The sequence below is a fragment of the Dipodomys ordii genome, unplaced genomic scaffold (assembly GCF_000151885.1).
Source record: "Dipodomys ordii isolate 6190 unplaced genomic scaffold, Dord_2.0 Scaffold98, whole genome shotgun sequence".
In the NCBI taxonomy this organism is placed as follows: Eukaryota; Metazoa; Chordata; class Mammalia; order Rodentia; family Heteromyidae; genus Dipodomys; species Dipodomys ordii.
Window position 1 is genome coordinate 4,028,602 of NW_012267314.1, and position 14,840 is coordinate 4,043,441.

Genomic DNA, 14,840 nt, shown 5'->3' on the forward strand with positions numbered 1-14,840 from the left:
GCTGAGGAACAGCACCCAGGCCCAGATTTCAGGCCCCACAACTGACCAAAAAAAAAAAATAATTTTTTTTTCATGGACTTTCCTGCCTAGGCTGGTTTCAAACCACAGTTCTCAGATCTCAGCTTCCTGAGTAGGTAGGATTATAGGCATGAGCCACCAGTGCCCAGCCATTATGAATTTTATTATCTCATTAGATCTCAGTTTTAGTTTTCCTCTCTTGGTTTTTCCCCTCTTGAGGAAAAATAAAAACAGTGGGATTTTTCAGTACAACTCATTTTATTATTCCAGTGCAAGAAAACATTTCCAATTCCAATTTCAGTTTCAAAACAAACTGACATGAATGTTTAGTTTTTAATATCTGTGGTTATGAACAATAAAATGTGTAATATAAAAATGAATTCCTTGTTGGTATTATATAAATTCAATGCATAGGAATATTTTCTATGTAAAGCAGTTTTCTAAAGTTGAAAACTAAAAGTCTGTTCATTTAAAATGCTTAGAACTAATAATCATTTCAGGTGATTATAGCGAGCATAAATAAAATGTATGTGTTACACTGTTCAATTTTGTGCTTCCTGGCATTCATTTTTCAGGTCAGTCAACACACAAACACATGCAATAAAAGAGACTATTAAAATGAGACAGTTCAAGGACAACAGGAGTTGTAATTCACTTATGAGGTATCACTCCTATATGTTCAAGCATCACAGTTGTAAAAAATGCCTCTCTTTACAAAGAGTCACTAAAATGTATGTTTTCACTGAGTAATCATTGTTCTAGGAGCTCAAAATTAAATTCCATGCTCCCTAGAATATCAAACACCATGCAGTATGCTAAGAAAATAAAATAAAACTAACTTATAAAGGAGAATTTATTTATAATTTGCTTTTCCCCAAATTACAAATAAGTTCTTTAAGGCTATTTGGAAACTATACGTTTACCTTGTAATACTTTCTGAAATTCTGGCACAAGTATAAATATCAGCCACTAGCTTAAACCCCTCCATTCCCAAAGCAGTGTGGTGGGGCCACTGTCACCCACGGGCAGCAAGTGCGCTTCCAGGGTGCAAAGACCTTTCTACACAGCTGGATTCAAACTGGCCCATCAAACTGGAATATGCCATACTTCCCCGTGGTCAGCCAGCTGGGATCAGAAGCTGTGAGCTGCTCAGCGAGCCCAGGTGGCAGACCCACCTGAATCTCTGCCTTCAGTGTTCTTATGCTGCACAGAGGTGCAGGATGGAAGCCATTCAGAGCCTCATGAAATGGAACAGTGAACTCCCATTTTTTGTCACCCGCCAGCTTCCTATAATTCAAATCACCCTTGAATATAATCAGACATGCCTTCTGTAGTTCAGCATATAAGTCAGGGGCAACCTGGAACATGGCACAGTATGCATAAGGCAGAGTCCAAAATACATGATCGTGGTAAACCCATCTTCCTGCTTGCACGTACTTTTCCCAATCACCCCCACACTTGGCCTGGTGCTCATGATTACCATGTTTTACTTGCTCCATCACCCAGTTAAAGTCACGTAGAGTAGTATCAGAAACAAACCACGGAATCATTTTTCCATGAAAATGAATCTCAGTAGCCAATCGAGAGGACAACAAGAAGTCAGCTAATATAAAATCTGTAATAAGTTCAAACCCAGAATTATCTAGAACAAAATCTACTCTAACTATGGATGTTTTTTTTCTTGTTTTTCTCAATTTACTAAGCAATGACCAGAGATGCTGCATATCATTTACTAAGATGAAAGGTTTTAAGTCTTCCAAAGAATTCAGTAGATCAGTCTTCTGAGAACTACTTTCTCCCCCAGATAGAGACAAATCACATTTATTTCCCCAGAGTGAAATCTGAAAAAGAAAAATACAGAAAGTCATCCTTCTTTTATATAACCAACATAAACTAGCTGGGCACAGATGGCTCACACCTGTACTCCTAGCTACTCAGTAGGCTGAGATCTGACAGCCTGGGCAGGAAAGTTTATGAGACTCCTATCTCCAGTTAACCACCAAAAAGCCAGAAGCAGAGCTGTACCACAAGAGGTAGAGGACTGGCCTTGCGCACAAAATCTCAAGTTCAAGCCCCAGGACTGGTACCAAAACAAAACAAAAAAACCCAAAGCAAAACAAAACAAAAATCCATATTATATAAGGGATGGGAAAGGGTTGCTAAAGTATTCATAAAATTATTTCAACAAAATTCTTAAAATGCGGCTGGGAATGTAGCTTAGTGGTAGAGTGCTGGTCTAGCATGCATGAAGCCCTGGGTACGATTCCTCAGTACCACATAAACAGAAAAAGCCATGGCAATGTGGCTCAAGTGGTAGAGTGTTAGCTTTGAGCAAAAGCTCAGGGACAGTGCCCAGGCCCTGAGTTCAAGCCCCAGGACTGGCAAAAATAAAACAAATTTTACAACATTCACAGAGCCTCACACCAATGGTTCATGCCTATAAAATTTCATGCCTATAATATTCAGAAGGCTGAGAAGTGAGGAATGCAGTTTAAAGCCGGCCTGGTCAGGGAAAGTCCAAGAGACTCTTATCTCCAATTAACGACCAAAAAGCTGAAAGTGGAAGTATGGCTCAACTGATAGAATACCAGGCTTGAGCAAAAATGCAAAGGGACAGAGCCTAGACCCTGAGTTCAAGCTCCAGGACTAGCACAAAAAAAAAAAAAAAGAAAGAAAGAAAAGAAAAATACATGTTTAGGACTATAGGCTTTGAGTCAAACCTGGAGCCAATCCCAGGATCCTCAGTGAATAATCACTGGCAAGTCAGATCTCTCTGGCTCAGGTTTGGTGACTGAAAAATGAGATCATAAGACTTTCCTCACCGACTTATTATAATTAACTAACATGACGTATATAAATAATTTGGTTAATAGTGTACCCAATATTTGCACATAGAAGTACTCAAAAATAGTAGCCAAAACAGACCCTAATCTCATTTGTGATTTAAAATTAGGCATGTGGCCATGCACAGTGATACGTACCTGTCATCTCAGCTGCATGAGAGGAGGCTCAGGTAGGGGCACTGTATGAGCCCAGGAGATCACAGACAGCCTGGGCCATACAGCAAGAGCCCATTTTGCAAAAAACAAAAAACAAAACACACAATAACAAAACTACTAAAATTAAGAAAACACGTGTTCCAAGCCGGGCACTGGTGGCTGACACCTGTAATGGTAGCTACTCAGGAGGCTGACATCTGAGAATCATGGTTCAAAGCCAGTCTGGGCAGGAAACTCTGTGAGACTCTTATCTCCAATAAACCACTAGAAAACCAGAAGTGGTGCTGTGGTTCAAGCGGTAGAGCACTCGCCTTGAGCTGAAGAGTGCACGGACAGTGCCCAAGACCAGAGTTCAAACCCCACGACAGACAAAAAAAAAGAAAAAGAAAAAGAAAACACATGTTCCAATCAAGAGTATTATTAAATAAGGATGTCAGGGAGAAGCCAACTGACAAGGGAAAATAAAGACAATAAACTGTAAAGAAATAAAAGCTTAAATTGGGGAGACAGATGGGTACCGTTTTTTTTTTTAAGTGAAATTTAGGCCACATCAAGGAAGACTGTACACCCCAGAGCACTCACAGCTAATGAGGAGTCAGGGGAGGGCCTGTGCACTAAGAGAATAAAATGCTTATTGTGAGTGGTCTGGGCATACCCCCCCCTCCCCATATTACAAGACCACCATTAGCCATTAGTCTCCCTGAAGTCTCACTTTCACTACACTTCATGTCTTCCTGTCCATTCTCTGTGCTTAGTAGACAGTTGAGTATGCTTCTCATATTTATGTGGGTGCTGAATGGGGGGAGGGGGGAGGAACTTGCCAAATTAGATGACAGAAGACATCCTGGCACTCATCCTTCTTTATTTTTTCAGTCTAAGACCAGGGCTCAAACTCAGTACCGGATGCTTTCCTTCACTGGCTAGTGCGCTACCAAAGGCGCCGCACCTCCAACCCCTGGCTATTTCTTTTTTTCATTCTTCTTCACAATGTATTTCAGTTACAGGACAAGAATATATTCAGACTACTCCTGAAAGTATGGGTATCTAGACATGGCATGCTCAGTGGGGAGTAAAAATAAATTTGAAAAACTAGTATTAAAAAACAACTATTATAATGCATACATTACTGAACTGTAAAGTAATAGTTAAATCAGTATTTACTAGCACTTAAAAATATTCAGATGATTTGATCTTTACCTGTAGAAGTTTAAAAAATTCATCTTTCAGCTGATTTTCATCCAGGTCTTCAATTGTCAGCTGTTGCAAGTAAGTACATAAAACGTTGACAGACTCCTGAGACTCTAAGAAATTTTGGTCTTTGGATTCTTTAAACACATCAAAGTCATCAAGTGGTGGGCTACAGTAGGAGAAAAGCATAGGTGGGACATTTATAAAAGTCCTCCTTGAGACTGGGAATGTGACTCAGTGGGAGTGCTTGCCTAGCATCTAGCATGCATGAGGCCCTGGGTTCTAGTCCTCACTACCACATACACAGAAAAAGCCAGCAGAGGTGGTGTGGCTCAAGTAGTAGAGTGCTAGCCTTGAGCAAAAGAAGCTTAGAGACAGTGCCTAGTCCCTGAGTACAAGTCCCAGGACAGGCAAAAAAAAAACAAAAGTTAAAAAAAATCCTCCTGTCTGTCATTTATTTCTTCCTTCCTTCTCTCACCCCCTCTTTTCCTTCTTTCCACATTCAGTACTGCAACTCAAAAGGAAAGAAAACACCATCTTGTCTCAATAAACAATTATACAAAAATAACTCCCCAAATTCATTTTAATATATTGGCAGAGGCTCCCAAGTTAAACATTTTATTAGAAGTAGTAAATAATTTGGTGACCATGTCTTTAATTATCCAACAGAGATTCCAGAAGAGATTCCAAGAGAAAATGGGTATTTTCTTTAAAAGGTATAGTTATGCTGGGAGCCAGTGGCTCATGCCTTTATCCTAGCTACTCAGGAGGCTAAGAGCTGAGGATTGAGGTTTGAAGCCAGTCCAAGCAGAAAAAAATCCATGAGATTTTCTCTCTAATTAACCACCAAAAAGCTAGAAGTGAAGCTGTGACTTAAGTGGTAGAATGCTAGCCTTGAGCCAAAAAGCTCAGGGACAGTGCCTAGTTCCTGAGTTCAAGCCCCAGGAACAATGTGTACACACACACACAAAGGCATAGATTAACCACCAGTGTCCACGGCCATACTTCCCTGAGGTTTACTGAAGAATCACATTCTCTGTTGGTTCCCTGTACATATCCTTCATACCACCTCCTAGTTTGCAATTACAATTATTTGACTGTCTATATTCCCTAACAGTTCCATAACAACAAGGGTTGGCCTATTTATTTCCAACACTCTGTATCTACATAAGTGTTTAACAGTTTGTTTACAAATGTTTGTGTGGTTTGAAAAGAGATCGATATTCCTTCAAACCACAATATTTTCTGGCTTCTCTTGGAATGTTAAGCTTTAGTTCTCAGTGGGCAACAAGAAAAGGCGACACTGACCTTCTTTATGTAAGAAATAATCATGGAAACTTGATGGGGGGAGGATTGGTTGGGGGGCGGGGGGAGGATGGGAAGGGATGGGAAGGGTAAACAAAAGAGGAGGCTACAATGCTTGATAGGAAATGTACTCATTATCTTGCCCATGTAATTGTAACCCCTCTGTACGGTATTTTCACAATAAAAATAAAAAATAAAAATAAAAGAAATAATCATGGAAGGTCTGTTTTCAAAGCTAGATATCTGATGAGACCCTGAGTTCACAGTGGCAATCAGATTCGAACCCAGAGCCTCAGGCATACAAGGCAAGCACTCTGAGCCACCTTCCCAGCCCCGGGACTGATTTTTTAATACAACATACCAGCATCTACGCAGCACATGACGGTGCCTCCTCTGGGCACTGTCACCAGGTGAGGCTACACCTTTATTCCAAGGACGCTGCCATTGCCCAAAGCACTTTTGCAATTTCCCCTCTGGAATTTTCTTCAGAACCTGTGACACATTATCAAAGTGTCCTGTCAATACATACCTTCATAGTTCACTTTTAAAAACAGCCAAATCACTCAGAGCAATTTCAATGCAATAAAATATGTCATCACACTGAATAAAAGCTTTTTTTGGGGTGTAAAATGAGTAATGACTCAAAAAATAACAAAACCAATTGGTTTTTTGTTTTATTTCTTTTTGAGGCTTATAAACTGGCTCTGAAAGAAATTCCAGAGGACACAAAGGTATTTTTAGCAAGGACAGCATTGTTGCTGACTTGAGTCAGTCTCTCAAGGTGACTTAAAAGGGCAAAAAACTACTTGGGAACAGGGGTCGAGAGCAGGGAGCAGCAAATAGCTCAGACCCAATCAGGCCCTCCACTGGTTTTGAATGACTCATAGACCAAGGATGGTTTTTACATTTCTGAATGGACACAACGCAAATGAAAAACAGTGTTTTGTGACATATCAAATTCAATTTGTTTTGTGTCTACAAATAAAAGTTTCAATGAAACACAGCCATGCTCTTTCATTTGTATATCCTGTTGTTAATTTCTAGATAGAAGTAAAATACCAGTCTATGTGGCATCAGGGTCATGAAATGGCTTTTTTTTTTTTTTTTGCCAGTCCTGGGGCTTGAACTCAGGGCCTTGGCCCTGACCTTGGGTTTCTTTTGCTCAAGGCTAGCACTCTACCACTTGAGCAACAGCGCCACTTCTGGCTTTTTCTGTTTATGCGGTACTAAGGCATCAAACCCAGGGCTTCATACATGCTAGGCAAGCACTCTACCACTAAGCCACATTCCCAGCCAAGATGGATTTTTGAGTAGTACTCTACTCCTGAGAATTAATGATAGACTTCACTCTACCCTAAGATGGATCAACATATACTTTTAGAACAGGTCTTGTCTTATTCTAGAAGTGAATCCTTTCTAAGAGTCCTCAATAAGTTCATACTTGATAAGCCATCTCATATGTACTATAAACCTGTGGATTACAATTGTCAAGAATCTATTAAATTGACAGCATTTAAATGTCCAACAGTACTATTAATATTTGCTGAACTCAAATGGATTCAAGCTTTCACTTGTTTCTATTCAAACCCACCCTTTACAACTTCAAAAAAGTGTAAGTGGCTGGGCATAAGATTACATGCCTATAATTGTAACTTCTCAGGAGGCTGAGATCAAAGCCAGCTGGACAGGAAACTCCATGAAACTCTTACCTCCAATTAACCACCAAAGTGCTGGAAATGGAACTGCATCTGGGCCCTGAGTTTAAGCCTCAGGAGTGGCACACACACACATACACACACACACACACACACACACACAATCAATAATGTATAAGTAATTTAAACCTTTGCTATTTGTTGATGAAGCATTTACCTCTGGATAATGGCTTCATGAATTCTGCGATACATGTAGCATTCTACAAATAACCATGGGGACTGAAACCAGCTTGGTTTCCTATCACTGTCATTCAAAAGGCTCCGCTGATACTCCAGGTATTGATTCCATATGTCAGTATCAGCCCATTTGTCAACCAAGGGGATGATGGGCTTATCTGTCTGCAATTCATTCCGTAACTTAGAAAGAAGGGAAATAGCTTTCTTTTCAGCTTCCATGCCAACCTATGAAAATCAAAAAGAAAAAGACTGTGTTTGCGTACATATTTCTCTAGGATAACACAATTTTATAGACCTAACCTAAATTTAGGAAGGATAAAAAATACCATATTACAAACCTGCATTTGTTTTCCATCCACTCTTATAAGCGTTTTCAGTGAAAACACACAGATTTCCTCTTAACATGCTCATGCCCTATCTTCCCTGCCTTCTTTTTCCTAAGTGCTTTATAATTTTGGGGAGGGGAAAGGTAAGGGAAGAAAGGAGGAGAAAGTAGGAGAAGGGAGGGGAAAGAAAGGGAACAGAAGAGGAAAGGAGGGGAGCCAAGTAAGGGAGGGGAGGCAGTCTGGGCAAGGCTAGGCTTAGGTTCACATCTCTAATCCTAGCTACTCAGAGGTTAATATTTGAGGACTGTGGTTTCGAGCTAGCTCAGGTAGACAAATCTGAGACTTTATCTCCAATTAACCAGCAGCAAGCTGGAATTGAAAGTGTGATTCAAATGAGTGAGTCAGGAACAGAAAAAATCTAATCAAGAGTGAAAAGCCCTGAGTTCAAGCCTCAGTACTAATATAACACAAACAAAAACCAAGAACTCACAAACAAAGTACAAGCCTACAACCTCAGCACTCAGGAGTCTGAGGCAGCAGGATTCTGAAATCAAGGCCAAACTGGGCTACAAGCTGAGATCAAGGCTAGCCTGGGCATTTCAGCAAGACCTTGTCTCAAAAAACAAAATCAATAGTTAATAAGATACACATACATCAAAATATAGGAAATAAGTTTCAAACCCAGCTGAGTATTTTTATAAGATCATTATAACCATATTGATATTAAAGAAATTTGGCTCCTATTATAATATTCCAATAGAAACATTTCTCCAATCTCCACACCCCAAAGCTCCATCCTTTCTTGTTTTCCCAAGTAGAATCTATTATCTATTTTGCTGCTAGAAGGAAAGACTGAAGTACAGAAAAGAGAAGAGTTCATAAAAATTAAGTTTTAGGAACTTAAGAGGAATTCTGCCTCTTCTGGACCTCTACCCTAAATCCTTTCACTCCAACTTCCATTTAACAAGAAATTACAACTGAGATTTCCATAGGGTTCTAAGTACCCTTTAGAGGTACTATTATCCCTATTATCCCACCACTTGCAGGCTGAGGCAGAGGTCTTACAAATTTGAAGCCAGTCTGGATTACAGAGTTTCTAAGAACTAAGATTTGTGTGTCAATGCCAGTTTATCATTGCGTTGATTCAGTGTAAACATTTACAGAATCCCATGTGTGTCAGACACTGCCTAGGGCCAAACAGGGATGGACAACACCAGGCTCCATCTCTGAAGGTCTCATAGCTGACCAAGCAGTTATCCAAGGGTCTGGGCCTCTGACTATTGAGACGGGAGGGCAGGAAATTGTAACACTAAAAGTCTGAGGAAAAAGTGTGGTTTTGCTGTAGCTGGGGGTTTAGGGAGCTTAAAAAGCATATTGGCCTAAGGGGAGAGGTCACAGATAGGAGAGGTCTACACAAGGAGAAGACTATTAAGACTACTAAGAACAGACTTTACTAATGCTGCCATTTTCCTAGGTCTTGTCCTGTGCCCAGAAGAATGTGGAACAAGGTAGAGCTAAAGGGACTATGAATAGCTTTCCTTCCCTTAGGCCTCACATCCTCTGACATTTATGAGCACACAGCCCACGTAGCAATATACTAAGACTTACCACATTTTAGGTCACTCCAGTCAAAAAAAAAATTACCGAACAATTGTAGGAACATAGAGCCAAAACCTCAGACAACCACATTTGGCTGAATTATACTTGAGTGTGAACATGTGCTTCTATCAAAAACAAAATCAAACTTATGGGATAAACACTGGAAGCATACATGAGCAGAAAAGTAAATGTCCAAGACAAGCTAGATCTTAGCAATAAAGAATAATAAGAAGCTAGAAGAGGTGCTGCACACCTGTAATCCTAGCAATCCAGGTATCCCTAGTTCTAGGCCAGCCTGAGCAACACAGTGAGACCCTATGTCAAAAAAAGAAAATAATAGGGCTGGGAAGGTGCTCAGGGGTAGAGTGCTTGCCTCACATGCATGAGGCCCTGGGTTCGATTCCTTAGAACCATATAAGCAGAAAAAGCTGGAAGTGAAGCTGTGGCTCAAGTGGTACAGTGCTAGCCTTGAGCTGAAGAGCTCAAGGAAGAGATTGCACTGCCTGGGACAGCGCCCAGGCCCCAAAACCTACAAGAGGAAGAGGAGGAGGAGAAGGAAGAGGAGGGGAAAGGGGAAGGGGAGGGGGAGGGGGAGGGGGCAGGGGAGGGGGGGAAGGAAAAGAAAATAATAGGAGATTCTCTATTATGCCAGAATTAGTTTAGAAAAAATGCAACATTACGCATCATATTGCCTGAGCACTGTCTTGCTCCATTTCAATTAGGCAAACAAACACCACCCGTTTCTCTCAATCTTGGCTGTGAACTTTTTCAAGAAAATATATGGTGTACACATGATCTTTCAGTCTATTATATAACCCAAAGATTTCTTTCTTTTTTTTTTTCAGTGTCAGTCTTGGGGCTTGAACTCAGGGCCTGGGCTATGTCCCTGAGCTTTTCTGTGCTCGAGGTTAGTGCTCTACCACTTGAGCCACAGCACTTCCAGCTTTTTCTGAGTAGTTTATTGGAGATAAGAGTTTCATAGACTTTCCTGTCCTGGCTGGCTTTGAACAGTGAAACTCAGATCTCAGCCTCCTGAGTAGCTAGGATTATAGCTGTGAGCCACCAGTGCCTGGCAAGCCAAAGATTTCTATTGCCACTTGGAACTGGCTTAAGTGTTAACTAGTAGAACTTATCCTGGCACAAATCCCTGAGTTCAAATCCCAGGACTGCTAAAAAAACAACAACAAAAAAGGTGGAGTAAGAAAAGCTACTTAGAAGGCTGAGATCTGAGGATTGAGGTTCAAGGGGCAGACAAATTTGAGACTCTAATTAACCAGCAAAAACTGTAAAGGTGTTGCTCAAGTGTTAGAACACCAGTGCTGAGCAAAAAAACTAAGTGAGAGTACCCAAGCTCTGAGTTCAGGCTCTAGTACTGGCACATGGGTGCCGTAGTCCACACACACATGCATGTGCAATGGCACACTCCTCCACATACAAACACAGATTTCTGTTGGACCTGAACATATCAAGGCCTCCATCTCCAATAACATAGTAATTTAGAATCTCCTCCATTAATTAAATTGACAAGTAGACCTGTACCTAAACAAGGTTATTTTCAAGTCTTTCTCTGTTCTGAACACCAATAAATGTTTTACTTCACCATTCCAAATGTGCCAATCCATCATGCTGTCCTTTACTTTGAGCTCTGCCTAGCAATCTGAACTTCTGGGTCCCAAGACTTCAAATTAAAAATATAAATATTGCAATTCAACTATGCTTGAAACTGTAAAAGCTTTTCTAAGAAAGTCAACTAGCCATTTGTCTGTTAGAAAAGATGGTATGAGATCTAAATAACTGACAGACTAAATTGTTAAAGCACAATTCTCTTCAGAACTGGAGATGGCTGTTCTATCATTGACAATTATAACAACATATTATGCCACATAAACATTTGGCTCATATCAACTTTTACATTTTACATGAGCTATGCTTAAACCTCCACTACTATTATTCTGAGGAATTAACAAAATTAAGCATAATTCTTACCTCTCCATATTTCTCAAAAAATTCACTTTTATGTCGATGCAACGTATCAATAACCTTGGTTAAAATCTGTGGTGTTCTGTCTTTCATTGTAATATATGCAAATGATCTAGAAAAGAACCACATACAAATATATTGGTAAGTAGCTTTGACACAAGAAGGTTGGCCAGTTTTTAGTTTCTGGAATGCCTTATTTAACTAAAAATTCCCTTTCGTGACAAACCAAAAGGTACACCAGTTTCCTACTGCAGGGCATTAAAATGTGAGAACTTCCTTCAAAGCGTCACTGCAAACCAAGTCATCAGGATGCCTCCAGTCGCAATCTCTCCCAAGTCTGTTCACATGTTCTTACCTTTCCCATTCTACCCTTTTTCTATACCAGAACCAGTTTTACTTAGGAGACATGAACACCACACTGGGTTCAGTTTACTTCCTGTCTAAGGAGGGTCACTTTCTTCTAAATGTTCTCTGCAACATTTTCAAGAGCCGATTTCGAATATGAACTTGGCTGTTCAACGTATGCACAGGGATGCTACACATATATATATATATATATATATATATATATACACACACATATGCACATATGTGTATGTGTACATAACATATACACATGTGTGTATACACACACACTGCGGTGGAAACTTCGCGTGCACTCAAACCCCCAATCACGGTCATCTCCCCGTACCCGGGTGCCAGTTAGATCAAATGGAAAATTCCTCAAGTCAACAGTTTGAGTGTTGAGTAACTTTTATTGCAATGCCGGGTACTTGTCCTGTGGCGTGACTAGTTCTGTTCATTCTTCTACTGTACAGGGGAAAGGCAGCCACGCTCCCGGAGGGCTCGAGTTTCAGGCATCTTCCGGGAGCCTGGCAACCACCACTCGCCGTCCTTGTCCTAACTTGGGAGACTATGAATTAATCCGACCCGCGCCGGGAAGGAGCGCGTCTCCACACTGCCGAGGCTTTCAAGAAACTTCCAGACCCCGGGCGCAGGTTCCCAAGTGGCCGCTACCGGCTTGGCCCGCGCGCCGCGCGGACGGCCTCGGGTCGCGGAGCCGCACGGAGGGACTTGAACTCGCCACCTCGGGGCAGCGGGCGCCCGCCGCTCGCTGCCTACAGTCCCCAGCCAGGCCTGGCTCCCCGCTAAAGTGGCCAAGAGAAAAACGAGACGAACCCCACGTCCCGGGCCGAGAGAAAGTCCGGAGGCTCCGCCATCGCGTCGGGCGCCACGCACCGTCGCGGTGCCGCCGCGAAGGAGTCGGGAAAGGGGGGAGGTGTGGCTTTAAGAAACCTGCTTTTGAATGAGAAACTTTATTTGGGGCCCGAACAAACAATGTCAGGGTCGGGGGCGCGGAGCCCTTCCGGGGACGCAGGCGGCGCAGAGGGCGGGGCGGGGAGGAAGCAAAGCCGCGGGAGGCGGTCAGAGAGCGGAAGAAGAAAGCGGACGGAAGGCGGAAGTAGACCAGGACCGGAGGTCTCAGAACCTGGAGAGCGGAAGAGGTCGCGGCGGTGGGGTCACGTGATCCTCACGTCACGTGGCCCTGGCAGCTCGCGTCCCGCCCAGCTCGAAGTTCGTGCGCTTGCGCAGTCGCAGGCGCCAGTCCCGAGTACTTCACCGTGAGCCTTGGTCCGGGACGCGGGCGTCTGCGGCCGGGACTGTCACCGCTCGGCGCTGCGGCGCGATCCTGCGATCCGGGGGCTTCCGTCTCTTCCTGCGGCGAGGTTAGTGACTCCCTTTCCCCAGCGCTTGTGCGGCCGGGCCCCCGGCTCCGTCCCGGCTCCTGCCTGCCCCAGCCCTCTCGGGTCACCGACGTCGTCAGCGCCGCCGTGACCCTCGGCCCCTGGCGGAGATCTTCGGGCGACTGAGCGGGACCCGAGCACCCGCTCAGCAAACGCTGCCCTCCCCGCTTGTATCTGCAAAGGAGAAGAGCCTCGTGGATATCTATTGTTTTGGAGCTCCAGATTGGGCACATGTATTTAAAATGCTCATGTTCAGCGAATATCTTTTATCAGAAGATACCTATTTTTTCTTTTTTTTGCCAGTTCTGCGGCTTGAACTTAGGGCGTGGGCACTGTCCCTGAGCTTCTTTTGCTCAAGGCCACAGATCTACCACTTGAGCCACAGCATGGAACCCAGGGCTTCATGCGTGGGAGGCAAGCAGCCCCAGAAGATACCTATTCTTAAAAAGCAGAAATGTGCCTGATGATAGTGGCTCAAGCCTGTAATCCTAGATACCGAGGAGACTGAAATCTGAGGCTCAGGGTTCAAAGCAAGCTCAGGCAGAAAAATGTGTGAGACTCCTATCTTCAATTAACTAATAAAAAGCCGAACTGGAGCGGGGTGCCGGTGGCTCATGCCTGTAATCCTAGCTACTCAGGAGGCTGATATTTGAGGATTGAGGTTCAAAGCCAGCAGGAAAGTCCATAAGACTCATATCTCCAATAAACTACTCAGAAAATCAGAAGTGGCTCTGTGGCACAAGTGGTAGAGTGCTAGCCTTGAGCTGAAGAGCTCAGGGACAGTGCCCAAGCCCAGAGTTCAACCCCATGATCAGAAAAAAAAAAAGCTGAAGTGGAAGTGTAGTTCAAATGGCAGAGCATCCCTGGAGTGACAAAGCTAGGAGAACAGCGCCCAGGTCTTGAGTTCAAGCCCCAGTGTGGACACTGTGCTCAAGAACTGAGTGGCTGCCTTGTACTTCATTTTTGAAAGTTCCAATGAACTTGAATGCCTTAGGCATTATTGTCTGAAGATATACAGCATAAAACACAAAAGTGTTTTCCCAGAACATTCTAGAGAGAAAGATGAAAATCTTCTTCCCTCTTTAATATTTATTTTTAGGATGGTCACTAACATAAATTTTACTTACTTGCCACTTGATCAATCATTTGCCACCCCCAGTAAGGTTTGAAAGGGATTTGGTGCTGTTTTTCACTATCAGCAACTGTCACAATGGCCTGGCACACAGTATGTTTCTCATATGAATAACAAACTAAAAATACAAGGTAGGCAAGTGATGTTAAATGGAATGATAAATAAGAAATGGAGAAAGAGAGTGAGTGTCAGTTTTGGGGCTTTTGGCTGTAGCTGAAACACAGCTATACTTGCAGGTTGTGTGATGTGGATAAAGTAGCTGGAGAAGAATTCACTAGGTGGAAGAAGTTTAACAGAGATCTGAAGGAAATGAGAAAAGGAATCTTAAAAGATCCCTGCAAAAGCACTAAGTGTAGACATCCAGACGGCCAAGGTAACTAGAGAAGAATTAACAAGGGAGAGAGCTATAGGAAATGTCAGAGTGGTGGAAAGGGCCAAAAATGTAGCTCCATTGGGGGCAGGGATGGGAGGGGGAAGCTGAGGGGAAAGGTAAGGAAGGGTGACATTGTCCAAAAAAAAAGAAATGGATTGGGCTGGGAAGGTGGCTCAGTTGTAGAGCTCTTGCCTTGCATGCATGAGGCCCTGGGTTCGATTCCTCAGCACCACATAAGCAAAGAAAAAAAAAGCTGGAAGTGGCGCTGTGGCTCAAGTGGTAG

At 42.8% G+C, this 14,840-nt stretch overlaps 2 protein-coding genes across 2 annotated transcripts in view; one reads left to right on the forward strand and one right to left on the reverse strand.

The window, feature by feature from the left end:
• Positions 1-263: 263 nt before the first annotated feature.
• Armt1 (acidic residue methyltransferase 1) lies at positions 264-12,577 on the reverse strand. The gene is made up of 5 exons (XM_013027021.1): positions 12,487-12,577; positions 11,314-11,419; positions 7,383-7,627; positions 4,215-4,374; positions 264-1,859 (listed from the first exon to the last, which is right to left on the reverse strand). Exons 1-5 carry the CDS (start codon positions 12,525-12,527, stop codon positions 1,092-1,094), a joined length of 1,320 nt encoding a protein of 439 aa, XP_012882475.1. The 5' UTR covers positions 12,528-12,577; the 3' UTR covers positions 264-1,091.
• Positions 12,578-12,890: 313 nt separating this feature from the next.
• The window catches only part of Rmnd1 (required for meiotic nuclear division 1 homolog (S. cerevisiae)), a 33,871-nt gene continuing 31,921 nt past the window's right edge, over positions 12,891-14,840 (forward strand). Inside the window, exon 1 of the mRNA XM_013027022.1 lies at positions 12,891-13,034. The gene's annotated coding sequence lies outside the window, so the exon portion shown is untranslated. The remainder of the gene's footprint in view (positions 13,035-14,840) is intronic.

What these genes read in the sequence shown, in the direction of transcription:
- Armt1 (XM_013027021.1), bottom strand. Translation starts at nt 12,527, where the DNA reads ATGGCGGAGCCTCCGGACTTTCTCTCGGCCCGGGACGTGGG. An exon ending in TTTTTGAGAAATATGGAGAG is followed by an intron (nt 7,628 to 11,313) that starts GTAAGAATTATG and finishes TGATTTTCATAG; the next exon opens with GTTGGCATGGAAGCTGAAAA. An exon ending in AATTTTTTAAACTTCTACAG is followed by an intron (nt 1,860 to 4,214) that starts GTAAAGATCAAA and finishes TTTCTTTTTCAG; the next exon opens with ATTTCACTCTGGGGAAATAA.